The 27168-nt window shown below is 51.1% G+C and overlaps 1 protein-coding gene across 1 annotated transcript; it reads left to right on the forward strand.

The window, feature by feature from the left end:
• The first annotated feature begins 1318 nt into the window (after positions 1–1318).
• Positions 1319–26423, forward strand: KCNJ5 (potassium inwardly rectifying channel subfamily J member 5). Its single transcript, XM_047071313.1, has 3 exons — positions 1319–1445; positions 21954–22892; positions 26000–26423. The coding sequence occupies exons 2-3, from the start codon at positions 21956–21958 to the stop codon at positions 26320–26322; spliced, it is 1260 nt and encodes a 419-aa protein (XP_046927269.1). The 5' UTR covers positions 1319–1445; positions 21954–21955; the 3' UTR covers positions 26323–26423.
• The last annotated feature ends 745 nt before the right edge of the window (positions 26424–27168 follow it).

Here is a 27168-nt window from a genome sequence, read left to right on the forward strand (position 1 = left end):
AGCAGAGAACAAGTCAGTCACAGTCATTGCCCCAGCAGAGCCTACAGTCTCATGGACACCGGTCTCACACCCTTGATCAAGTGCCTGCTGGCATAGAGGAGACACGCTCAGGGCCTGGAGCAGGTGTGCCGAACTCCATAGGCTGGGCTGCCCTGAATGGACGGTCCTCAGAGAAGCCTGCCGGCGGCGCCTCCCCAGACAGCAGGCCTCTCTGCAGGGGATGGCCCATCTGCAGTTGCCTTTCCTGCAGCTCCCACTAATTAAAGAATAAACGCATGCAATCAGCCCTCCAGGCAGGGAGAAACCCCAAAGGGCAGGCAGTGGCTCTACTCGGCCTAGGTGTGCATTCAGCTTGGGCTCTAAGTCGGTGGGAGACTTCTCTGAGCGGAGGGAGCATTTCCCCTTTCCCGCTATCCCTACCCAGGCCCAGGTCACATGTCCCCGGAAAGGCCGGTTAGACGGTGAGCAGAGAGCCCTGGGATCAGAGCAGACCTGTTTCCTGTCTCTGGACGGGACCACTGCCCTCACTGCGCCCACAGGAGCGGGAGGGCGCGGAAGCAACAGCAGCGAGGTGGCTGCAGCAGCGAGGTGGCTGAGCAGCCCGTCCAGGGCTCTGATCCAAGATTTCTGCCCTTCTAGTTTCTTCCTTTCCTCTGCTCCACCGCACCCACTCAGCACGCGCGCGCTCACACACACGCACAGGCGCGCTCACACACAGGCACACGCGGCGCTCACACATGCACATGCAGGCGAGCTCACGCACATGCACACGCGGGAGGGCGCGCGCGCGCGCACACACACACACACACACACACACACACACACAGGCTTGCACAAGATCTCCATCCTTTGCCTCTCTGCACGGCCAGAAGCACCCCCAGTACCACCAGCCCGGACGCGGCAGGGAGGGGGCGCGAGGGAGGGGACAGCTGCCCGCCCCCTCTCCTCGGGTGCTCTCCGCACCTCCCAGATCCGATTCATTCAGAACCGCTGCGCCCCGGGCCGCCCGGGAACCCCGCCCCACCCTCCCGCCCCTCCCGCCTTTGCCCGGGGCCCTTTAAGTCGGTTATTACACGTTGTTACACAGAGTCCTCCGTCCTGGGGCAGAAGGGGAGGGGAAGCGGGGGAGAGAAGCGGGCGGAGGTAGGAGAAGGGGGAGAGACGGAGGGGAGGGGAGAGACGGAGGGGAGGGGGGAGTGCGCGCGAGAGAGCGAGAGCGTGAGCAGAGCCTCCGGCTGCCGGAGGAAGGGAGTGACTGAGGGGCTGGCGCGGGAAGGGACAGGATGGCTTAGCCTCTGGCCACAGGACCCCACGCCAGGGAGAAGCTCTAGGCGGACTCCGAGGCTGTGGTAATGGCTGGGGCTGGAGAGTCCCCGCGAGGGCCCTGAGCGCCCCTGCACCCAGAAGTTAGCATCAGTGGGACTTGGAAGCTCCCATCTCAACAAGTAAGTTGCCTTCTTTTCCTTCTGCATTTTTAACCCCCGCCACTGGTTCTGGAAGGCGGGATGGGTACCCTCAAGGTGCCCCTTGCCCCTGGCAGTTAGCTTTTGCCAGGCATCTGCCACTTTTGGAGCCCATGGGGTCAGTGGAGGGCTGAGGGCCGGTTTAAAGTTCAACCAGGAAATCCGAGCTCCCCAGAGCCGGCAGGTGCCCCAGGCATTGGGAGTTCAGTCTTCAGAGGGTTGTAAACATCTCAGTGCAGGTGCTGCAACAGGGTTACCTGGGGAGGGGGAGGGGGAGGGTCCCCAAACCCCACCCCCACCCCCCCACCCCCCCCCCCGCAGTGGAATGAGAAGCCAAGGCAGGGTGGGGGCATCATCTACCCCCCCACCCCCTCCCCGGGGTGAGGGTTCTGCCTTCATACCCGGGTGTAGAGGGCTGGGGGGAGGCGGCCAGCTCCCTCAGCTTTTGACTCTCAGCTGACTCTTGCTTTCTTTTAAGTCTGGCCACATTGGAAACGTGGCCTTGCTCTTTCTGCCCTCCTTGCCGCCTGGTCACTTCCTGGAAGCTGGCAGGGATGGCTCCTGGGACCAGGTCTGGTCCCCAAAGTTCCAGGGCCTACCCTAAACACCAGGTCGGGGAAGGCTAGCCCAGCACCTGTTCTGAGAGCCCTCTGGAACACCAGAAGATCAACAGGCACATGACTGTTTGCTCTGTGTCAGAATGGGCCAAGCGCTTTGCTCTCTTTTGATCCTTTTAATGGAACCAATATTCACATCTGCCTTCTCCGGCTGAGAAGCTGCAGCTACGTGGGGCTGTGTAACTCGCGGGAGGTACCCAGCTCACAAGTGAGATTCTCACCTGGGCCTGACTCCAAAATGTACCTTTTTCTCACCGCTAAGCTAACCACATCATAGGGCTTTCTGGTTCACAAAGCACTTTTCCCAGTGGGAGAGAAGCAGTGGAAAAAAAAAGCTAATATTTATGGAACCAAGTACTGAGCCAGACACATTCACATGAGTTCATCTGAATGCCTGTCCCGCGGGGTGGAGGTCATTCGCCGGCTTTACAGATGAGACCACAGCTTTAGAGTTCTGAGCGGGAATAATGGCAGAGCTATTATCCCCTAAACCCTTGTCCTCCGACTTCAAAGCCAGACTCTTTCCACTATTAAACAGTAACCCCGAAAGGTACGCTGGCCTTCCCAATCCGTACCTTTTCCTCAAAGCCGGGTGTAAATCCTATCAGCTGGCTGATGAGGCTCTGGGGCGCCCTAGAATCTGGTGGAAGAACCAAGCAGGGTGTGGATGGTGTAGAAGTTAGGGGGAGGAGGCCTTCGTTTGGGCTCTGGCACGAAAAGCTTTGTCACCTTGCCTGGGATTTTAAACTATTGATCTGACCCTAGATGGCCTCACGCACTCAGGGTGCATGCTTCTTGGCCGTAGTATTAAGGAATTGTCGTTTATTGAACGCTGACTACGTGACACTGGGCATTTTGTGTATGCGATGGGGTTGTCTCTTCTTCCATCGGCTGTTTCTCCTACTTTCCCCTTCTCACCTCTTCCCATCCCCTGTACCATCCTGGACCCAGACAATCTGAAACGGAGTTCACAGAGTAGAGACTTACAGCCCGAGGCTGGAAAAAGACAACCTTCTTTTACCTTGGAAGGAGTATGTTGGGCCATTTGTTATGTGTTTATTACTTGTCAGGCTCTGCATATTAATTATGAGATTGATAATATGTTATTACAGCAGCCTAAACTATCAGAACAGCACCAGGGTCACCACCGAAGGGGGAAACATCACATAGAGAGCGTGTCTGCACATTCCACAGTCCTCCCTATCTCCCCGAGCCGTGTTCTAGATACACTATCTAGCTCTCTGGCTGAAAGGGGACCACTCACACAGACTTCTGTCCTCTCCAAAAGCCACTACAGTCTGCCAGTACTCCTCGCAGGCAACATGTCTTATGGAAGTAGCACGCCTGCATTAGACACGGGATGAATGAACTAACTCCATCCAGCAAGCAGTGGGGACACGATAAGCGACAAGCGTGAGCAAAGAGAAGGGGCTGGTCCGAAAGCTCTGCTGCCTTCTCTGGGGATGCAGGCAGATCTCAGCGGGATTCCCCAACACGGGCACCCCTGAGTCTGCGGGCACATGCTGAGCAGAGCCCAGCTCTCCCACTGTGGAAACATCAGCATGGCTCTGTCACAGACATTCTCTCTGCCCCAGTGTCCCCGGCCGGCTGAGTGGCAGCATCCCTTTGGGGCTTCCTGCAAATGCCTGCCGGGGTTTCCTGTCCAGAAATTCAGGAGACTCCAACACTGCCGTAGTCCCCTGTGATGGAGTTAACCCCACAGCAGGGAAGAGACAACCAGATCGTCCATTCTCCACTTAGCATTTGCTCTGAAAGTGACCTAGTTCCCCATGCCTTCTGTGGGCAAAGCCACAAATAGGTGTGCTGGGCGCTCACGTACTTGAAAATGGCATCTACTTCAGCTTCTTGTTTTTAAATCAGTTCAACAACCATTTATTTGATCACTTAGCATGTGCCAGGAACAATTAACCTTTGAGAGCCTTGGAACGTGGTCCTTCAGGCAGGGTTATGCCTTCCACGTCGGAGCATGAGAGCAAAAGCTTGCATTTTCTGGGCAATACTGATTGAGTATTTCGGCTGGGGGGTGGGAGTACCCTGGGGAGAAAGGAGGAGTCCATTCGGTGGTTTGAAGGAGCCATGTTTAGATTCAAATTTTCACTGTGTCTGAGCTACAGGCAGGCCATTGAGAGCTGGCAGCGTTTCTAAGAGAGGGGCCATCATCAGATGTCTCCTGAGACAGCTGTCAGCCATGGAGGAATTTTTCTCTTTTTCCTAAAGAAAAGATAAGAAGCATGGGAGATCAAACACAAAGGAGTGTAGTGAGGCATTTGAAACAAACAAACAAACAAACAAACAAAAACCACCTGAATGTATTTCTCTAAGAGACTTGTGGGTGGCTTTCTCTGGGATTATTTGGAAACGGAGGGGACGGCTCCCCCTTCCTGAGACCCTGGCTGCTGGGGAACGGGGCCACGTCCCTGCCAGTGCAGCAAAGCTTATCTAGTTCCTCCTACCTTGACATTCTGATAAGTGAGCTATTCTAGTCAACAGAGCCCCGGATGGCAGCATGCCTTGCCAACAACCGTGTTAACTTAAATGTCAGAGCCAAACCTTTAACACATGACCCTGGAGATCCTGGCTGGTGCGCAAATGTTAAGCTCCGTTATCATTCCAGGCCAGAGCACGCTGAGGGGCAAAGGTCAGGGATAACCCAACCAGTTGGTCAGGTGGCAACAGCGCTTCCGGGTCACCGAGGGTCAACCCATATGGCGGCCAGAGAGGCTGGTGGCCGGGGGTGGAGAAATAAATGCAGAAGGAGGGAAGGAGAGCCCACGAAGGGCTTTCAAACTCTCATTCTCTCCAAACTCTCATCCTCAAACTTGGTTGTTTGAGGCTGGGTGTGCTGTCCGCCTCTTTGTCCTGTCCCACATCTCAGGCTTCTTACTGTAATATGAGGTAGGCCCTAATGCCATCTTCCTACATTATTTCTTGCTGCTCAAAACGAACAGTGAGGAAGTAAGGCAGAGAAGTACCGTCAGGGGGTTGAACCCGTGTCCTGTGTGTTTTGCCCTCCGAGTCTGTCCCTCCCAAGATCGTGCTGTTGAGCACTGGATGCCCAGAGTCTGGCCGGGAGGAGAGTCATAAGAGCAACAGAGACTAGGTCCTGCCTCCTTTCCAGGAAGCTGGCCATCCAGCAGCGATAACAGACCCCACAGGTGCCCAGGTTTATAAGAAACCCTTACGAACCAAAGTTATGCCAGTCAGCTAACCTGGACTATCACAGAGCAACCCCACTGGACAGTAAGGTATGTAGGCCTTACAGCGCCAGTCAGAGTGCCTGAGTCACTTTGGAAAGTGCCCTTTATTGGACGAACTTAAATGTCACTCACGTATTCCTTTAAAAATGCATATGGAGGGGCCCCTGGGTATCTCAGTCGGTTAAGCGTCCCACTCTTGATTTGGGCTCAGGTCATGATCTCGCGGTTTCGTGAGTTTGAGCCCCATGTAGGGCTCTGTGCTGACAGTGCGGAGCCTGCTTGGGATTTTTTTCTCTCTCTTTCTCTCTTTCTCTCTCTCTCTGCCCTTCCCCTGCTCACGCTGTCTCTGTTTCTCTCAAACTAAATAAATAAACTTAAAAATATAATAAAGATATAAAAATAAAAATGTGTATGGAGCTCCTACCACAGGCCAGACCCTGTGTAGAAACCTTCGCTACAAGATTGGGTCATTGACACACCCTGCCTGCCCGACCTTGGAGTTCTCTCTGTTGACTACCCGAGGAAAGCAGACGTGTCCACGAATACCTCGCGGCATCAGAGCTAAGAGCCATCACAGTGAGGCAAAAAGGCAGAGGAAAGGCCAGGGAGAAGCAGGAAAGCTTTCCAAGGGGGCTCAAAAATTCAGTGAGGTGGAAGAGAGGAGGGAGCCCAGGGAAGGAGCCCAGTTTCAGAGGCCCTGAGACTGACCTGGAGGGGGGCAGGGTGGGGAGGGGCGGGGCTTGCACTTGCACCGGTCCTTCTTCTCATCCATTCAGATTCCCCCTGAATCTTTACCTTAAATGTTCACTCAACAAAACAACATTTCCCTCACAGCCAAGATCTCTCATGCTGCCCCTTTTTATAGCCACGCCTACTTCCCTCCGGTCCCACCTCTTCCTCACCCCCTGGCAGCCATTAACTTGCCCTCATTTCTAGTTTTTATCAGCTCAAGAATGTTATATAAATTTAGTCATACAGTATATAGCCGTTTGGTTTTTCTTTTTTAAAATATTTTTTAATGTTTATTTATTTTTGAGAGAGAAAGAGACAGAGAGCACTAGAGCATGAGAGGGGGAGGGGCAGAGAGAGAGGAGGACAGAGGATCTGAAGCAGGCTCTGCCCTGACAGCAGGGAGCCTGATTCTGGACTTGAACCCATGAACTGCGAGATCATGACCTGAGCTGAAGTCAGATGCTTGACCAACTGAGCCACCCAGGTGACCCTACCTTTTGGCTTCTCAATCAGTATAATTCTCTGGAGATTGATCCAGGGATATGTGTGTGTGTGTGTGTGTGTGTGTGTGTGTGTGCATGAGTATATGGGCTGTGTCATATCTCAGTGTGGATGTGGAAGTCATTCAAACATTCACCCCTCGAAGGATATCTGGGTTGTTTCCAGTTTGAGGCTATTATGAATAAAGCTGCTATAAATATTTGTATACAGGTTTTTGCATGAACATAAGTTTACATTTCTTTGGGATAAGTGCCCAGAAGTGCAATTGATGGTTCACATGGTAATTATATGTTTAGTTTTTCAAGAAACTGTCAAATTGTTTTCCATAGTGGCTGTACCATTTTACATTCCTATCCGCAGTGTAGGAGTGATCCGTTTTCTCCATATCCTTGCCACTATGTGGTGGTGTCACTATTTTTTATTTTAGCCATCCTCATAGGTGTGCGATGATATCTCACTGTGGTTTTGCATTTCCCTAATGGCTAATGATATTGGCCATCTCTTCATGTGTTTGTTTGCTCCCCATATGTTCTCTTTAGGAAAATGTCCTTTCGTGTCTTAGACCCATTTTCTAATTAGATTGTTTGCTTTACTGTTGGATCTCGAGAGTCCTGTATGCATGCCAGGTACTAACCCTTGCCATATACATGGTTTGCAAACATTTTCTCCTACTCTGGAGCATGTCTTTTCATCTTAACAAGGTCTTTTTCAGCAAAACGTAAACTTTTTAATTCCGACAAGGTCCAATTTATAGGTGTTTCCTTTTATGGATGAGGTTTTCGGTGTCAAGTCGAAGAATTCTCTGCCTGCTGTAGATCTTGAAGGTTTCCGCAGGTTTTCTTTTGTTTCCTAAAAGTTGTACAGCTGTCTCGTTTATACTTTGTGCGTGATTCATTTTGAGTCACTTTCTGTATAAGGTCTGAGACTCAGTCACGTTCATCTTTCTGTCTGTGGCTATTGTTCTGATACCATTTGTTGTAAAGACAGTCTTTCCTCCATTGAATCCGGTTTGTGCTTTTGTCAAAAACCAGTGGGGTATATTTGTGAAGGTCTATTTCTGGGTTCCGGGTTCTGTTCTATTGATCTATGTGTCTGTCTCTCCTCCGGTTCCACTTAGACTTGATCACTTAGCTAGACAATAAGTTTTAAAATGCACTAGACTGATTTCTTCCACTTTATTCTTTTTCAAACTGTTTTACAAGAATAGTCTAGTTCCTTTAACTTCCAATGGAATTTTAGCATAATCTCTCTACCTATGGAAAATCTGGTGGGATTTTGATAGGAATTGCATTAAGCCTGCACATCAGTCTGGGGAGAATTGACATCTTTACTGTTATTGAGTCTTCCAGTCTATGAACACAGTATATTTCTTCCTTATTTAGATATTCCTTAATGTCTTTCGTTGACACTTTTTTTTAAAGTTTATTTGAGAGAGACAGAGAGAAGAGAGAGCGAGGGAGTGGCAGAGAGAGGGAGAGACAGAATCCCAAGCAGGCTCTGTGCTGTCAGCACAGAGCCCGACACAGGGCTCGAACTCAAGGAACTGTGAGATTGTGACTTAAGCTGAAACCAAGAGGAAGGCGCTTAACCGACTGAGCCACCCAGGTGCCCCTCATTGATACAAAATGTCTGATCTCCCATAAACCAACTGTGTGACCTTGTGTATATCACTTCTCAGACCTTCACTTTGCCTTCTGTAAAATGGGTATAGTAACACCTACCTTGACATGGCATGGAAAAACAAGATAGCAAAGGAAAAGCATCGGACAATAAGCACTTGATGACTTATTCCCCTTGATTGATCATCTCTGTTCTTTCTTTTCTTCTTCTTGCCTGTATTCACTTTCACTGTGTTTTGTCTTTTCATCCTTTGTTTCTTAACCTACTTTCACTCTCAAGTCTTTTATTCTTAGGCTTTTATCTTTGTCATATTCTCGCTGACTTCTCCTGTCTATTCTCCCTTAATATTTGTCATTCCTCGCATTTGGGGCATTCCCTGTTTTTTGTCCTTGGACTCTGAGAATGAGCCTAGAGCCAGTTAGCCTGGGTTTCAGTCCACACAAACACTTGCTTTGGGGCAGTTGGTTTACCCTGCCTTGTGCCTCAGTTTCTTCATCTGTAAAATGGGGGAAACAGTATCTATCTCACACCTGTTCTGAAATGATTACGAGTTAACACATGTAAAGCATTTAGAGTCCAATGTGGGGTATGGTGAGCCCCCAGTAGGTTTCAACTATAATTTTTGGGATTTTACCTGTCTGGTCTTTTCTCCCCATTCACTTACCTGTCATCATCGTCCCTTCTTTTTCCCTCGTACATCAGTACGTTCATATTCACATGACTCTGCTTTCTCGTGGTTGTCTTCTCTGCACCTCTCCTGCCTCCTAGTCTCTAATCATCATTGATAAATTGGCACCAGCCCAGGAAATCTGTCCCTTGGGCTGTAGACAGGAAACAAGTGGTTTTTCATTTTGATTTAATTATTAATCTCCTTTATTATTTAATGCAGAATGCATACAGTGCAGGGTTACGATGAGGAGAATGTATTATAACCATGCTGCTCGCTTTCAAAGGGACAGCAGGCTTAAAAAGGAAAAGTACTGGATAGACAGATACAAATGTGGGGGAAATGGAAAATGAATTAATTTGATTTTCATGCCCTTTTATTCATGATTTTTCATACATCATCTGCAGGGGGCTGGGTGGGTGAATCTGCATTGTGGCCGGTAAGCCACGGCTAAGTATTAGGAAAAATAGACGGAAGGGCCCCTCGAGTGGCCCACAGCAGCCCGCCGAGAAAGGCAATGAGATATTCCATCTTAAGCAAATGAGGGCCAAACGAGTTGGGAACCTCAGTCACATGCTTCCAGCCCTGCTCCATAGAGGCACTGCTCGATAATTAGGGACATATGAAATGTTCAATTGCTTGAAAAGTACTCACACCGTGATTAAGACTTTCAAATCTATATTCCATACCTTGAAATAGGCCTAACTTTGCCCTTTTAAAAACTGCCGGGTGTATTTGGACTCAAATCTACTCAAGGAAACCTTCTCAATACCATCAAAATGATCTTTTTGTCTCTGTATTTTCTCCAAAGAATTGGACTCCACCAGCAAGTGCCAGATCTGCCTGCTCCCGTTTCGGACAAGAACTGTGTCTTCCAAAAAAACAAAACAAAACAAAACAAAACCTTGAGTGAAACACCCTTTAATCCTCCTCTCCTTGCTTTTTATCTTTATGGTGAAGTGTCAGTATTTTTGTTTCTTTAATGACAAGTAACGGGATTAGTCCACAGCACTTCTCATAGAGTACATGTTTCTCTCCAGATACCATAAAATAACGCACAAGTTTTTATTACTTCCTTAGAATGTTGGTGCCGAGGTCTCCAAAGATGCAGTTTGAAAGACAGCTAATTATCTTCCCTTGTCTGGGCTGCCCACGGCTCCGAAGGCCCCAGACTCAACCTTCTGGTGCCCCTTGTGGCATCGACTGGCCCCCTTTACCAGAAGTGCAGCCAGAAGTCAAAGCCACCTGTTAAGCCTTTGTTACGTTTTTCAGTGTTTATATGACATAAAACTTCACACTCAGTGTTGCTGTGTCTACAGTGTCGTCATCTTGGGAGGGAGTTAACCAGCAGTTGTGTGCCCTGTGTAAGCCACAACTATGCAACTAGCAAGTGAGATTAATATTATAGGATTCTCATGAGCCAATCCAAGAGTTCTGAGAGACCCCCAACAGAGATGCCAATTACTATTATTATTCCATCCTGATGACATATACCGATAATACCGGTATTATTTCATAACTTCGTGCCTGCTCTTAGCCTGTAACAATTCAGGTTAGGGAACAAAGTATATTATACTATTATCTGGTAGTGTAGAATCTCCCTGAAACAATGGCAGCTATTTCATTACCATTATGATTCCCTTGGATATTTCCATTTCTTACATAGGGAAAGAGACCCCAGATAGGGAGCTATGCAGTAATGTGTAATTCAGAGCCAGATATGCGGCCAGGAAAGTCAGGATTATAATTCAGAACCAAGATCGCACTCTGTTTAGTGCTCTGGACTTGGATGGGCTTCACGTGGGAGAGCAGGAGAGCACCAGCTCTGCAATTCGGCCACGGTCAGTTCAAAACCGGGTCCTGCTGTTTAGGAGCCACGTGACCGTCGGCAACTTCTTTACCTTCTCTGACTCTCAGTCTCCTTGTTTGTCTGACAGACACAGTCCTTCGCTCTAAAATGTTGTTGGGATGGTTAAGTGAGCTGATTTACACAAGGCACCTATTCGGAGTAGCATACGCATGCACATTTCACTTCGACGGCTGTTCTGCGAAGAAAAACAAGAAGTCAGCGTCACCAGCTACAGGAAATAAATCCAGCACATGTTTTAAACGATAGCAGAACGAGTGGAAAGGGCAGAGGGAAGGTGGGGCGCAGACGGAATAGATGCTCTGAGTGGAAACGAGGCACAGCTGAGTTATTCTAGGAGCAGCCTCAGACCTTGACTTGGCTCTAGATAATAATCACGCTCGTGCCGAGGGGCCAGATTCAAGGGCTCCCCTTCCTTGGAAGGGAGAGAGGCTGCCCCAGGATGGAGGCCTGGGATGCCTGGGCAGGGGGAGATGTGTGAGTCTGTGACCGCTCTCCAGGAAGGGGCAGCCTGAGCCAGGCCGATGCCGTCCGGAGGTGGGGGGGCGGGGCCCTCGTCGTCTGAGGCCTCCTCACCTGCCTTCCACAGTGGCTCCCCCGCAGTGGCCTTGGCAGCCGAGCTATCAGGAACATGGTGTACCAGAACATCCGCAGTGATGAAGTGTCCTGACACAGGCGGTTCCTCCCACCACATTGTCCCTGGCTCCGTGTTTCAATGAAAGCCCTTCACTCTGCTCCTTCCACATGCAGCCCCCACCCACCCACAAAGCCATGGGAGACCTCTGCACTCCAGAGAGAGGGGTGCCCAAGTTCACTTTGGCAATGGCAGATCTTGGCAGAACCCCCTTTACTGGGCACTCTGCTCGGAGCAGAACCAACAGCAGGCGTTCCCCAAGCCCTTGCGGGCCCACGAGAGCGAGGAGCAGCCTGGGCCTAAGACCAGCACAGGTGGTCAAACCCTACCCGCGTCAGAGCCTCGCAGTCCCATTGTTCTAGGGTTCTGTCATCGCTGGTGATCAGCATCCATTACCTGGGAGCCAGAAACGAGCTCGGGAGTTGACCTGCCCCATGCTCCTGTCCTTACAGCCCCCCTCCGGAGAGGGAGCTCCCTCCACCTTCTCTGAGGCATTTATAGACATTATAGAACTTTCTCCCCGCTGAGAACCACGTCCACCGTGACTGAGATGGCAGGCTGCGATGCTTGTCCAAGATTCTGCTCGTGACGGCATACTTGCAAAGGGTGCAATCGGAGAGGGAAAGGCAGCTAGACAGAAGATTCACCGTAGGGAGGCGGAGGGGTCGCGACAGTCGCCTGCACAATGGAGGAGACTGGGGAGGACAAGGCTGTCGGTGAGGAGACAGGGCTTGTTAGGACCATAGGAACCGGACCAGTGGGCAGGGAAGGACAACCCATTTACCCCTCTCCTTGCTGTGATGTGAGTCCCAGATGGGCCTTCTGGCTTCCCGTGTACTGAGGGCTGACAGGCCGTGTTCACAGAAGACCTGTTAGGGAGAATTTTCTGGTGCCACCACAACTCTTAACGCCATGCTCAGCATAACTCAAAGTACAATCCAACGCGCCCATGTGAGGAAAAAGCCTCTCTCCGACTCAGGAGCCCAGGAGTATAAATTGGCAGCTGACAGACTGAATCTGACTCACAGATCTATTTTCTTTGGTTAGCTTGCTGTTTCAAAAATGGTTGAATTCATTGTCAACGTTGAAAAAAAAAAATCCCTGTTTAAAAGTCTTCATCTAAAAAAAAAAAAAAAGTCTTCATCTCTTGCTTTTCTGGAAAAAGAAAGAGGAAGGTCTTACGGCACCAGCTCCACAGTCTGGCATGGTAACAACCAGCAGCGGCTGAATAACAGTTGTTCCCGTTAGGATTGTGTGTGTGTCCTCACCTCACTCCCCACCGCTCCATATTGTGCTCCCGAAACCCAGAGCAAGTTTTGGTTGCACTTATGTATTCATATAATTGCTTTTCCCAGGATAAAGAGAATTAAATCTTGTAAAATCCTTGTCTCTATCAAAAACATGAAAGTGAAGGCCTAAAGAGAGCTTCTATTCGAGTGCAAAATGGCAGAAAGTATATTATCTGTACGTGGCCAGTGAGCGCGGAAAGAATTCAGCCGAGCACCTCCCCTCACTGAGCTCCGTGGACCGCAGAGTCTGGCACCAGCCTCATGGGTTCTGGTTACCGCAGGCTGCACGCCCCACTCAGCTAAGAAATTCAGGAATGGCAGGGTATTCACCCCACTCCTGGCAGAAATAGACACACCTTAGAGGCAGGAGACTTACTCTTAGAGGAATCGGTGACTCCCGGGCAGTTGTGTCTTCCCTGTATGGGGCCATGTTGTGCAAACCCTGACATTTCTGGGAGTGGAAGGGGTCCTCGGTGATTATACCTGAACAGGTGTCAGCTGGGACACGCAGAACCCCCCCCCCTTCTGTCTCTTTGGAACAGTTAGGGACCTGTGGGGGCAAGTGTTGCCATTGTTAGAAAAAGTCAAGGAGCAGCTGTAAGCCTGAGCAGGGGGCCTACTGAGGGCAAGTAGGAGGGTGGATGGAAGGTACAGTCCCCTCGGGGGTAAAAGGAAGGCGGCTCCGGGCAGCCTGGGGGCGTGGGGCTGCCCAGCAGCAGATCCTGAAGTGGTTGCATGGCACAGACCAGGCGCGTGTCCGTCTGGCAGTCTCCTGGGCCAGATATTTCAGGGTCGGGTCCCCCCTGAGGCTCAGAGCCACTGAGAGCCTGGTCAAACCCCGAGGGCCGAGGCCGAGTAACCTCAGAGGCAGCGGCAGCCGCTTTTAGAGGTTTTAGAATCAGACACACGCGGTCCAGCCGCTTAAGAGCTCAGTGACGTTCAGCAAGTTACTAAATCATCTGTAAATTAAGGCAGGCTTAATAGATCTATTTGAATATTAAATGAGACAGTGTGTAAACATCACCTGGCACAGAGATGGCTCATGACAGGTGCTTAGCCCACCAGCGTCTCATGGCGAGCAGCTCACTCCACCTCACTTGCCGGGTACCTTCCTCACCAAGTCGTTCCTGGCCCTTCCTCACTCACCCTGGCCAAGCCAAATTAAGACCTGTCTCTTGGTCTGGCCATCACTCTCTGCTACCCTGACTGTTTGCTGTGTGTTCCCCAACAGGCCGTGACTCCTAGAGGGCAGAAAAGACACTAGTGGTCCTCGATCTTGGTTGCTGTTAGAATCCCCTGGGGTCAGGTTCTCTGGGGGCGGGACGTAGGCATCAGCCTGGTGTCCAGCTCCGGGCTGATTACAATGTGCACCTGCAGGGAAGTCTTGCAACTCCAAGAGGACCAGCAGGGGGCGCATGGGTGGCTCAGCTGGGGAGGCGACCACCCAAGTGCAAGGGACTCTGGATACCCGCTTAGGTTAGGATCTCAGGGTTCCTGAGATCAAGCCCTGAGTCGGGCTCTGCGCTGACAGCATGGAGCTTTGCTTGGAATTCTCACTCTCTCTCACTCTCTCTGACCCTCACTCACGTGCTCTCTCTCTGTCTCTCTCTCTCTCTCTCAAAATAAATAAACATTAAAAAAAGAGAGAGAGAGAGGGGCGCCTGGGTGGCTCAGTCAGTTAAGCGTCCAACTTCAGCTCAGGTCATGATCTCACGGTTCATGAGTTCCAGCCCCATGCCGGGCTCTGTGCTGACAGCTCAGAACCTGGAGCCTGCATCGGATTCTGTTTCCCCTCTCTCTTTGTCCTTCCCCTGCTCACACTCTGTCTGTCTGTCTCTCTCTCTTTCAAAAATAAAATAAACATTAAAAAAAGTTTTTTTAAAAAAAGAGAGGATCAGGGGCGCCTGGGTGGCGCAGTCGGTTAAGCGTCCGACTTCAGCCAGGTCACGATCTCGCGGTCTGTGAGTTCGAGCCCCGCGTCAGGCTCTGGGCTGATGGCTCGGAGCCTGTTTCCGATTCTGTGTCTCCCTCTCTCTCTGCCCCTCCCCCGTTCATGCTCTGTCTCTCTCTGTCCCAAAAATAAATAAACGTTGAAAAAAAGAGAGGATCAGCAGCATTAACATGACTGGAAGCTCCTTGATAAAATGCAGACTCTGGGAACCCCAGACCAGCCGAATCAGAATCTGCATGTTAACAAGATCTCTGGGACTAGAAAGCACAAGAAAGATGGTAAAGTGCTCTTCCACCTCCTCCTACCCCCAGGGCCCAGCACAGTTAAAGCCTGCAGGGGGGTCAGTGGAGGTCTCACGGAATGGATGAATGACTGAATCTGCGCATTACAGTTTTCGACGGACTTGTACGCCTAGTCTCACACGTGCTATCACCCAGATCGTTTTTGAACTTAGGTTCAAAAAATAAAACCACAACACACTAAATTAAAGAATAGGTTTCCATCTAAGTGAACAAGAACAAATAGCTGCAAAATGATTGCGCTTTAAAATAAAATACCTGATGGGTTTTTAAAGATGTATTACTACTGTGCTCTTTTGCCATTAAACCACAGGATGCGCTGAAGTTTTTCTTTTTTTCTTTTCTTTTTTTTTTTTAAGGATGGTTATTTTGAAAGCTGGGAGAGCGGGACTGGCCCCCTGGCAGCAGCCAGCCCATCAGTGTGGTTTGGACACAGGCTCTGGGGGACCCCCTCCTTGGGGAAGCAGGGCTCAGACATGGATTTCTTGGGCCAGCCCCACCCATCCAGGGGACAGGGCCGGTCTTGCTCTCCCCTGCCCCCCGAGCTTCTCCAGCTGCTTGTGCGTCGGTCAGGAAGGGCAGCCCGGGGTGGCCCCGAGGGAGCTATAAAGGCAGAGGCCAGAACTGCAGTTTCCAACCTTTGTCCTCTAGCAGCCTGCTGAGAAAAGAAGGGTCATGGGAAGCCCCCTGCGTCTCATTCCAAGAGACCAGCAACGGGAGGTGGCCGGGGTCATGCCGCACACGCCAGGGGACCCCGACCCCATGCTCCAGGCCCCCCCTCTAGGGATTCCCAGATCCCCGCCATGCTCGTGCTTGGGGCTCCCCTGTCCTGGTCACCTTCCCTCCCCCTCTTCGTCCCGCTCTTGCCCCAGGAGGGCAGCTCATCGGGACCCAGGAAGAGAGGAGCAGAAGAGTGAGCCACCCATATCTGAGCCCCAGAACAGCCTCTGCCTCTACGTGCAAGGGCCACGGGCGAGAGAGTTCTTAGAAAGTTCTTCAGGCCCAGCCGCTTGGGGACCCCAGAGAGACCGGAGCAAGGTCAGAGCTCCTTTCCAAGCAGCAATGACTCATCCAGCACAACTAGTGTGGGTTCTAGAGAGCTTCTCCACAGTTGCTGTGTGACTGGGCAAGTTATTCACGCTCCCCCTCAGTGTCCCTCTTTGGAAAATAAAGACCGTGCCTCCCTGTGGAGTGAAAGAAGCTGCTGGAAGCATGATGCTGACACCCAGTAGACACTAGGGGCTGTTGGCTCTTTCTTCTCCTGAATTGCTTGAAGCCCTCCTGCCCCACCCCCACAACTCTACCCTGGATGGAAAATAAGTACTGGTCTCAACCTTTATTCAGTCTTCACGGCAGCCCTCCCTGGTTGGTCCCCTCATCATCCCCATTTTACAGAAAAAGTAACTGAGGCACAGAGCAGTAACTTCCCCCAAAGTCCCTCAGCTCCAGGTCAGATCAGAAGCTGGGTAATCTGATGCCAGGGTCAGCTTTCCTAACTACTTATTACCTGGTTCCCCCTTCTAGTCTGTGTTAGTGGGGTTTTTTTGGTTTTGTTTATTTTTGTTTTGTTTTGTCTTATTTTTTTCTGCACAACAAACGACTGTAGACTAAATGGCTTAAAACAACAGCCAGTTTTAGGCTTAGGGTTAAGTAAGAGGTCCAAGCATGACATGACTGTGTTCTTCGCTCTGAGTCTAAGAAGACTGAAATCCACGTGTCAGCAAGCTACGCACTCCTTTGGAACTCAAGCTCCTCTGGTTGTGGCAGAACTTAGTTCTTGGTGGTTATTAGGACCGAGGTCCCTGTTTCTTTGCTGGCTGTCACGAGGGGCTGCTGTCAGCTCCCAGAGGTCACTACTTTCCTTGCCACTTGGCCCCCTCCATGTTCACAGCTAGCCAAGAGCCTCTCCCTCTCATCTAATTCCGCCCATGCCTCTAAGCTTCTGCTTCAGAAAAAGCCCCAGTCCCTTTACGGGCTTACCTGATTAGGTCTGGCTCACCCCAGGTGGTCTCCCTTTCTTAAAGTCAGCTGTGGCGCGTCACGGGAGAGAGTATCCCTTCCCCAGATCTGGGGGAATTACAGGGAGTTTCGGGGGGGGGGGCAGGAATAATGGGGGCATCTTAGAATTCTGCCGCCTGCATGTGCCTTCTCTATACCCAGCACATACTCCATTGGTAACACCTTTAATGCTCCCTGCTAATCTTTCTCTCTTTTTTTGGATGCTTGTTTATTTTTGAGAGAAAGAGAGACAGAGCACAAGTGGGGCAGGGGCAAAGAGAGATGTAGACACAGAATCTGAAGCAGGCCCCAGGCTCTGAGCGGTCAGCACAGAGCCCGACGTGGGGCTTGAACCCACAAACCTTGAGATTATGACCTGAGCTGAAGTCGACACTTAACCGACTGAGCCACCCAGGGCCCCTACTCCCTGCTAATCTTGAAGGTCCTCAAGAGCATTGGGACAGCCTATTCATCAACCATTTGGAGCATTTTCATATTTCAGTAATAGCCACAGAGATTCATGTAGAACAGTATACAAATATTTAGCCTGAAATAGGAGTATGTTCTTCATGACCCCTCCTCCAGCCTCATCCCATATCTCAAATCTCCGGGAAGACACTGACTCAGCATATGTAAGAGAGAAAGGAAGAAATTGTGAAGGATATCTGCTCTTCTCCTTTTCACAGTAGGGAACCAGTCTGAAACAAGACTCCCAGCCTAGTGCTCCCTTCCGGAAACCCTGCCGACTTCCAAGTGCAGCTTGTATCAAGGTACTGTGTCCATGGCTCCTGACTTTGTAGAAAAAGCATCCCCATGACACAGGACTTTGTTTACCTTGTGTGTCCAGTGGGGGAGGGGTGGGGGAGGGGTGGGAATTCTTAATACAGAGGCCCCTTTAAAAGAATGTCAGATTCACTCAGGCATCACCTAAACTCACAGTTTGTGAGTTCGAGTCCCGCATTGGGCTCTGTGTTGACAGCTCGGAGCCTGGCGCCTGCTTCGGATTCTGTGTCTCCCTCTCTCTCTGCCCCTCCCCCACTCGCACTCTGTCTCTGTTTGTCTCTCAAAAATAAATGTTAAAAAAAATTTTTTTTTTAAGTACAACTTCCTTTGATTGTGCCTCCTTTCATTCTTTCTCCGTTTGTGCTTTTATATCAAAGAGTTTTCACCACTTTGCTGGACTTCAGGCTCTGTCTTTCCCAAGAGTTTTAATCATGTCTGGGCACAGCTTCCTACTCACAGACACAGGAAAGGATTACAGATGAGTAGCGGCACCAGGCCTGATGGGGTTTAATGGGATTTGCTCAAGTCAGTGCCTTTCCTGGTCCTGCAGAGAGCAGCTCTCTTACTGGCTTGCCTCCTCCAGTCCAAAGCCTCTGCCCGGCCCAGACCCCTGGGTTCAAAGGGGGCAGTGCTAGACTCTAAAGGGCATGGAGGCTGGGTCTGTATCACCTCATTCACTACTTACTCTCCAGCTCTTAGCACAAAAGCTGGACCGGTTCCTCCACTAACGCTTGCTGAATGGGTGCATGAGTTAATAGAATAGATCTTGAAAATCTGATTCAAAAAGCTCATCTCCATCATCCCTAAAAATTCTTTTCATGTTATGGGCCCATAGCATTGGAGGCCAAGATTTCTAGAATGGGCATTTCACTTACTCTTAGGAAGAAATCCGGGTAGGAGAGTTTCCATACCTGTGAGCGTGGTGCCTTGCCCAGCAGATGGCCCACCGGGGCCCTTCGGTCCTTGACTTAGATGCTCTGTGTCTCTTTCTTCATCCTTCAAGTGGGGGTTAATGGGACATTGAATTAAATTTCAATTCAAGGAGAGTTTATGGATCTATATTTATATTCACACTTCTGTTTGTTTTCATATAGTCTTTCCCTAGATCCCCATAATGGCCCCCAGAGCTGGAATGGTGGAAAATATTATCTGGGGTTCATAGCAGAGTAAACTGAGGCAAAGAAAGTTAACACTGTTTTTCCTTGGGTCACAGAACAAGTTTCTTGGAAGCTGGGCTAGAACCCAGATCTCAACCTGGGCTGAGCAAGAAATGATTCCGGCAGATGATTTTAGTACACTTGGAGAACGGATGCCAATATCAAGTAAACCCTTTCCCTGTCTGCTGAGCACAACGAATTCTCAGATCTTGACTGAGGGGTCCTAGAAAATCTTTCTGTTTCTAGTACAGAGCAAGGCTTTCTCCTACAAGAACATACAAAAGTATGTTTAAAAGTAAAGAAGGAAACAGTGCAGAAAATCAGCAGAAAAGCTGTTTCTCCGGAAGAGCTGGGGCAGGAGAAGGTGCTTCCCCAGGTGCCCTAGCCAGTGACTCATTCTTGCCAGCACTGCACCTGCCCTTGCCCAGAGTCAGTGGCTTGGGGAGTCCATGGACAGCCCTCCTGTTAGACCCCTCTCTGGGTTCCAACAGCTGGAGTCCCCAGGAGCACACAAGGCATTGGAATTAGCAGCAATTCTCATTGTTTCTGGGTATCTCTGAGTGAGTCGTCAGTAAACAGTCTCCTACCAAGGGGCAGAGTGACATCACGCTTGGGATTCTGCAAAGCAGCACCAAGCATTTCGCTCCTGGTTTCATTTATCTTTGTAACTGCCATGTGAGGGAGCAGGGAGCAGGTGGCCCTCTGCAGAATGGGAAATGGCCAACGGATGTCTGAGACAAACAGCCTTCCTGATGACCCTTCAATGTGATATTTTAAAGGTTACCTTGAAATTGCTGCAACCACCAAGGCAGCAGAGAAAAAGGTCTGCCAGGATCATCTGACTTTTTTGTGATGGGTGAACTCTTCCTCCATGGTTTATAGAACACGCATCTGGGATTTGCTACCAGGGACCCTGCTTCCTCGGAATGGGGGGGGAGCACCTGTGAAATCAAGACAAGTTTACTTGTAAAGGTGAAGGGCTGAGTAACAGCATCTCCTGAGGTGAATTCCCCCAGGATCAGAAGCTCATAGAACTTTCCAGAATAGGCAGCTCATTAGCTGAAGCAGGAGCCATAGAACATCAATGTCTAGAAGCCATTGTATGGTGGGTCCTGTGAGACCCCAGGCTGGAGCTAAATAAACCAAGATTCAAATCCTAACAGCCACTTAACTGAGTTTCATTGTCCTTGCCTGAAAATTGGGAGGATAATAACAGTTCCTGTCTAATAGCTTTGTTGTGAGAAATGAGCTAATGGATGTAAATTTCTTAGCACATGGCCTGGTTCATGAATGCTCAGAAATTTAAGCTGTGATTATTAACTGTAGAGATTCTCATGGTCGTTCCTAGTTTCAGCAGAGTCTTAAAGTAGTTGTTTTTTTTTTAAGTTTATTTTTTTATTTTGAGAGAGAGAGAGAGAGAGGCAGAGAGAGAGAGACAGAGAGAGAGAGAAAGAGGGAGCTGGGGAGGAGCAGGGAGAGGGGGAAAGAGAATCCCAAGAAAGCTTCATGTCGTCAGCAACAGAGCCTGATTGTGGGGCCCAAACTCACAAACCATGAGATCATGACCTGAGCCAAAACCAAGAGTCAGACGCTTAACTGTGCCACCCAGATGCCCCTTAAAGTATTTTAAATGCAAGGGGGCAGAATATCCGAAAAATAGCAGACTATTACAGGTATCTAGATGTTTCTTTAAAGTATGGCATATCCTCCAAAAACATTTCACAGCCCTTTCTGAGAGTTATTTTTTGAGATATTTGAGTAAAATATTGAGATATTTTACTGAGATAATTGGCATGTAACATTGTATTCGTTTCAGGTGTATAACACAATGATTTGATAGATGCATACATTGCAAAACGATCACCACAATTACTTAACATCCATCACCACGTGTAGTTACAATTGTTTTTCTTGTGACAAAGACTTTGAAGACTCGCCCCCTTAGCATCTTTCTGTTAACTGTAACCGCCATGCTGTACATTGCATCCCCAGGACTTATTTTCCAACCAGAAGTTTGTACCTTTTGACCACCTCACCCGTTTCGCTGCCCCTGTATCTGTTCTCTGTATCTGTGAGTTTGGTTTTCATGCATTCTTTTTTGATTCCACATAAAAGTTTGCAGCCCTTCTGAAAACCTTAGGGGCATTAATGTCCTGTCCATTTCAGTTTTTTGGAGGCCACAGAATTACTGTGTCAAGATTTTTAATGGTGGGTCTACACTTCAATTTGTCATATTACTAAGTGCTCAGGCAGCACTCCCCACTCAGATGGGAGGAGTGACCACATGGTGAATCCGCCACCCACTGCCTTTTCCTTTCTGTCTGCTGCTGAGATCTGAGACAAAAAGAGAGGAGACAGGGAGATAAAAAGAAAAAAACACAGACTTTGGGCCCAGTGATCAAGAATCCAGATTATCAGCTCCCGTACATACATGTTTGGTGGCCCAGGTAGCACTTAATCACTTACTGCTTTGGGACTCTATTTTCTTATTTATTTATTCATTTATCCAATAAGTACTTTTTGAGGATACAGTATGTTCTGGGCTAGCCTCTGGGTATTTGGAATGTATGAGGGAACAAAACAGACACAACTGTGCCCATGCGGAGCTTACATTCTAATGGGGGGGGGTACTATTAGAAATAAATAGACGCTTAAGCAAACGGTGAGACCCCACGCTCCAACTCCAACCAGTTGTCGTGATAACAAGTGACGGTCCATGTGTAATGCATGGACTGTAGCAGGCACTTAATTAATTGTTGTGATTTTATTTTTTAAATTGCTCCCACATATCTTTAAATCCCTTCAACACGATGTGCGGTTTGCACCTGCATACTTACTCATCCAACAAACAACTATTCCTTCCTCCCTCCCTCCCACTTCCCTCACTTACTCCCTTCCTTCCTTCCATCCTTCCTTCAGCAAGCAACTATTGAGCTGCTACTATATGCTAGAACCTGTAGTGGGCACCAGGGATACAAGCAGGTAATATAAGAAAACATGGTCCCTGCCCTTGAGAACGCCACAGTAGGGTCTACTGTATACCAGATGAGGGGCCTTTGAGAACCCAGAAGCAAGGGTGACCTTGAAGGCCTATGTTTCTGTGAATCAGAACAGTCCACTTCACTGATGATGTCTTTTTTAACTCCACGCATCCCAGCTATGGCTGGCGATTCTAGGAATGCTATGAACCAGGATATGGAGATTGGAGTCACTCCCAGGGACCCTAAGAAGATTCCCAAACAGGCCCGGGATTACATCCCCATTGCCACAGACCGCACCCGTCTGCTGGCAGAAGGCAAGAAGCCCCGCCAGCGCTACATGGAAAAGAGTGGCAAGTGCAACGTCCACCATGGCAACGTCCAAGAAACCTATAGGTACCTGAGCGACCTCTTCACCACCCTGGTGGACCTCAAATGGCGCTTCAACCTGCTTGTCTTCACGATGGTCTACACCATCACTTGGCTGTTCTTTGGTTTCATTTGGTGGCTGATTGCCTACATCCGAGGTGATCTGGACCACGTTGGTGACCAAGATTGGATTCCTTGTGTTGAAAACCTCAGTGGCTTTGTGTCTGCCTTCCTGTTCTCCATTGAGACTGAAACCACCATCGGGTATGGCTTTCGGGTGATCACAGAGAAGTGTCCAGAGGGGATCATACTCCTCTTGGTCCAGGCCATCCTTGGCTCCATTGTCAATGCATTCATGGTGGGGTGCATGTTTGTCAAGATCAGTCAGCCAAAGAAGAGAGCAGAGACCCTCATGTTTTCCAACAACGCGGTCATCTCCATGCGGGACGAGAAGCTCTGCCTCATGTTCCGGGTGGGTGACCTTCGCAACTCCCACATTGTGGAGGCCTCCATCCGCGCCAAACTCATCAAGTCCCGGCAGACCAAAGAAGGGGAGTTCATCCCCCTGAACCAGACGGACATTAACGTGGGCTTCGACACTGGGGATGACCGTCTCTTCCTGGTGTCTCCGCTCATCATCTCCCACGAGATAAATGAGAAGAGCCCTTTCTGGGAGATGTCTCGGGCCCAGCTGGATCAGGAGGAGTTTGAAGTCGTGGTCATTCTAGAAGGGATGGTGGAAGCAACAGGTAAGACACTTTATCTTCCTCGGCCACAGAACCTTCCAACGTGCCCGGGAGCTTAGGTCACCAGGATTAGAAGGTGGAGGTTGGTGCCTAAGAATCCTGGGATGGCACACTCAGCCAGCCCAGTCTCTAACGGTGTGACCTGAGGGGAGTATTCAAGAGGGAGTATTCAAGAGGGAGTAACAACAGCTAATGTTCACTGAACCCTCCGATTGCCCCACGCAGTTCTAAACTTCCAACGTATCATATTGCCTTTAATGCCCTCCCACCTCCTGTGAGATGATGGTCCTTAAGTTACAGATAAAGAAACAGAGGCACAGACAGGCAGGCTATTGGTCTACTTTTTGTCCAAGAGCCAGTCAAAGAGCCAGGATGCCTGTGAAGGCAGGGGGCCTCAAAGCTGGCCCTCGCTTTCAGCAGGCCACGCTGCCCCACCCCATCCTGGAGCACATGTCTACCCAAACGGAGTTCTGTGACCAGAGAACTTGGAGAAATACAGTCAAACAGGGTGCCCTGGCTTCTTTACAGCAGGACTTGACGGTGTCTCCCCGTGCTGCGGGTCACTCTGCGAGAAGAGGCTCCGGTGTGGCATCTCCCAAACACAAGGATTCCCAAAGTCATAGGATCCTGTTTTGGGAGAGAGGCCCGTGCCCCAGGGCCATGGGAGCAGCTCTTCTGGCTGACCCCCCTCTGGAGAAGCCTGTCCAGAAGCTTCCCTGCGGAAGGCCAGCTGAGTGAACACAGGGCGAGCCGAAAACAGGGTATCTACGCCCCACGCAAACGCCCTCTTCGTGGCCAGTCTGCCTGCTCAGCTGTGAACCCTCACAGGCAGCTGGTAGCCCTGCCTCAAAGGCCAAGGCCTCTGTGCGAGCCCCCACTCCCACCACCCCTGCCACACCTCCTGGGGTGAGGAGCCCTCCGGCAGAACCCCGCACCCTGCTTCTTCTTTCTTTTCCTCTCCTTGCCTTCTTTTCTCTTCTTTTCACCCAGTAGACGGAGCGCTCAGAGAAAACGCACTCAGGCTCGGAATGATAAGTAGTTTTCTAATTGTCGCCACAGCACCCCAGGGTCACTCCAGTCCCGTCTAAGCAGACATTGATGCTGCGTCGCACAGCTTCGTGCAGACAGAAGGTGTTCATAGTCAGGTATTCCACGTACAGATCCAGAGTTTTGTCTGCCGCACCACACCGCCTCCCAGAATTTCAGCGGCCTGTCACAAAGATGGCCAAACAAGGCTTCCTCACCTTTCGGAGGCTGGTGGCTGGGTGGGAAACTCAGACGGGGCGTTCACAAACCTTCCCATTTGGACGGAGCCTGGGGAAGCTGGCTGGGGGTGCAAACAGGCTCCAGGGATGGGCGCGGGGGGGGGCTGCTCGGCCATCTGCTGGGGGCTGGAGCCTGGCCAGACAGCATATGGTGGCAGCCGAGGGAGCCCCTGGGGCCAAGGACAGTCAGGACGCAGGAAGCCTACAGCAGAGCAGGGGGAGGGGGGCTTGCAGGCCACACCGCCCTCGGCGCTGGGTTGGGGATCCGAACAGGGGCTGAGCTTCTGGAGGAGGAGCTCCACTCTGGGACCACAAAGGAGGGGCCAGGTCAGAGAGGTGGGGACACATTGGACAGTTATGCCCTACACTGCCCTCATGCCTTTGCTCCCACCTGCCATGGAGGGATCAGGTGTCGACCCAGCCGAACTGGCTCTCCACCCCTCGGGTATCCTTCAGAATCAGTGGCCTGCAGGTGACCTTCCCGACCTGGTTGACCTCCTCCCCTCCCATGAGCACAGGGAGTCCCCGGGAGACCAGGGGAGGACAGCTCCCACCCACACCTGTTCTCCTCTCCGTGACTTTAACGTCTTAGTCGCCACACTCTCGGAGCCAGGCACGGGCCGTGGATTCAGGCGGGTTTTTGACTGGCACAGCTCTGCCACAACCAGCCTGCGTGAGTGTGGGCAAGTTGTTAACTTGTCAGCAAAACGAGTGCCATCCGTCTCACAGGGTGGCCGGGGGGGATGAAGCGATTACACGAGTGTCCTATGTACAGCACCGTGTCTGGCACCTGGAAGGGCGTCTTTTCCTTCCAGATCAGGGACACAGGTGGGCTCTCTAGCTGCAGGGTGGCCCCCCGCCACATCCCAAGGGGAGGGCCCCAGGAGATGCGGCCCAAAGGCCCCCGTGGACGTCCTGTACCGCTGTCTTCTCCAAGGCCCCCCGAGCCTGCGGACATCTGGCCCGGGTCTAGGCTGGTCAGTGCCCAGCTCAGGCCTCTGCCCCTCTTCTGGGCCGTGACAGGGGACGACAGAATGGAAAGGCCCGGCCCAGGCAGCACCCCGGGAGCAGAGAGCGGGCTGCAAGCCCACGGTGTGTGGGGTGCACTGGGGGTACCCAGCACTGGAGTACAAATGGGTGGGAAGCGGCCTTTCACTTGGGTTAGGTGTGCATGAGACCCCGTGAGCTGGAGAGGGCTTCTCCTTCAGTTAAGAGCGCAAGCCACCGGAAGATTAAATATCAGAAAGCTGCTTTCCTGTGACCCCAAACACAGAGGCTTCCTCATCCATAAACAAAGCTGCTCTCCTCCCTGGAGAAAAAGCGACACCTAAAAATAACATAAGCATGCAAGGGCTGAGCAGACAGGGAATGGAGGCATTGGAGCATGCCAGTCGAGGAGCCAAGGTGTGTGTGTGTCTGCGTGAGTGAGAGAGAGAGAGAGGCTTCTGCCCATATGTGTCTACCCCCAAACAATCCCTGTGTGTCCTACATGCCTGTCAGTCTCTCAACATTCACTCACTCTGTATTTATCTTTGTTCAGATGTTTTTCCTGCCTCTTTTGTAGCTCAGTCTTCTAGACCTTAATGCATGTCACTGGCTCTGTCTGTTCCAGCATTTTCTGCCCCAGTCTCTAGGAACCTACTCCAGAATCTCGCATGTTGGTTTCTACTTTTCTGCCTCTACCCGCCCCGCCCCCCCCCGGGGAGCTCCCCCAAGGCGGGGGCTGTGCCTTCTTCGGCTTTACATCTCCAACGTGCTCAGCACAAGTAGAGGTGCACAAATGCTGGCTGGACGATGGATGATGGATGTGGCTAGTCCTCACACCTGTGCCCTCTGTCCCCCCAGGTATGACTTGCCAGGCACGGAGCTCCTACATGGATACAGAGGTGCTCTGGGGCCACCGATTCACACCAGTCCTCACCTTGGAAAAGGGCTTCTACGAGGTGGACTACAACACCTTCCATGACACCTACGAGACCAACACGCCCAGCTGCTGTGCCAAGGAGCTGGCAGAAATGAGGCGGGAAGGCCGGCTCCTCCAGTATCTCCCTAGCCCACCCCTGCCGGGGGGCTGTGCTGAAACGGAGCTCGATACAGAGGCCGAGCAGGAGGGAGAGGACGGGCCCGAGGGCCTGGGTGGGTCCCGGGACAACACGGGTTCGGTGTGAGGACGGTACTGTCCCCACGACCTCCCCTCGCTGGCCTCTAGGGGCACAGCACCTGCCACAGAGCCGGGGGAGGAGGAGGAATGATGTGACTGCGCTGTTCGGGGGGGCCCCGGGGCCATCAAGGCTCCATGGGGAGGAACAGTATGTCCAGTCCCGGCATCTCCCAGCTCAGGCCTTCCTGAGTAGGGGGCCTGTGGCCTGGGCCCCTGTGGCAATGCTGCCTCTTCCCTCCCGGCCTCTGCCAGCCCTGCTGGCAGGATGGGTTTCCCCACAATGATAGTTACAGAGGGCCCTCTGTCTTCACACACACTTCTCTCTGCCGGCTGGCCGGGATCACCCCCCTCTTTGGATCTCACAGACCACCCAGCAGCTCCCCTCCAAGGGCCAGCACCCCTCGCCCCTCATCCCTACCACCCTGAGGCTTGTTGTGGATTCTGGGCGGGGAGATTCTGCCCCCCTGGAAGCTCACACCCCTGGTCCTGGGCTAGGCTCACAGACCTCGTGGGTTAAGGTCCATCCACGTCACGCAGGCGATTCCTTCCAACTCCCAGAGCAGTGTCCACCTTCTGAGAGCTACGGAGGACAAGGTCCTTGAATGGTCTGTCCTCCTCTGTGTTTCCTCTGCTGTGTTCTGCGTGTCACATGTAGCCTCCCAGATACCTGGTCTCCTGGAAGTAACTCTCAGAAGCTGGCCTGGGCCACCCAGCGCACCCACGAGCTCATGTACAGCTGTCACGGGCCACTTCCTGGCCATTCCCCATCGTACTGTGCCCCACAGCTCCCGCCCAAGGCAGAACCCAGTGGCTGGTTCTTTTCTCGCACTTTTGGCCCAAGAATCACAAAGTA

Source organism: Lynx rufus, unplaced genomic scaffold (assembly GCF_022079265.1).
Source record: "Lynx rufus isolate CCGP_SWC_20201006 ecotype Redwood Valley unplaced genomic scaffold, mLynRuf1.p SCAF_9, whole genome shotgun sequence".
Lineage (NCBI taxonomy): Eukaryota > Metazoa > Chordata > Mammalia > Carnivora > Felidae > Lynx > Lynx rufus.

Coding starts and splice junctions, on each gene's coding strand:
- KCNJ5 (XM_047071313.1), top strand. CDS start 21,956: ATGGCTGGCGATTCTAGGAATGCTATGAACCAGGATATGGAGATTGGA. Junction 22,893..25,999: donor AGGGATGGTGGAAGCAACAG/GTAAGACACTTT, acceptor CTGTCCCCCCAG/GTATGACTTGCCAGGCACGG.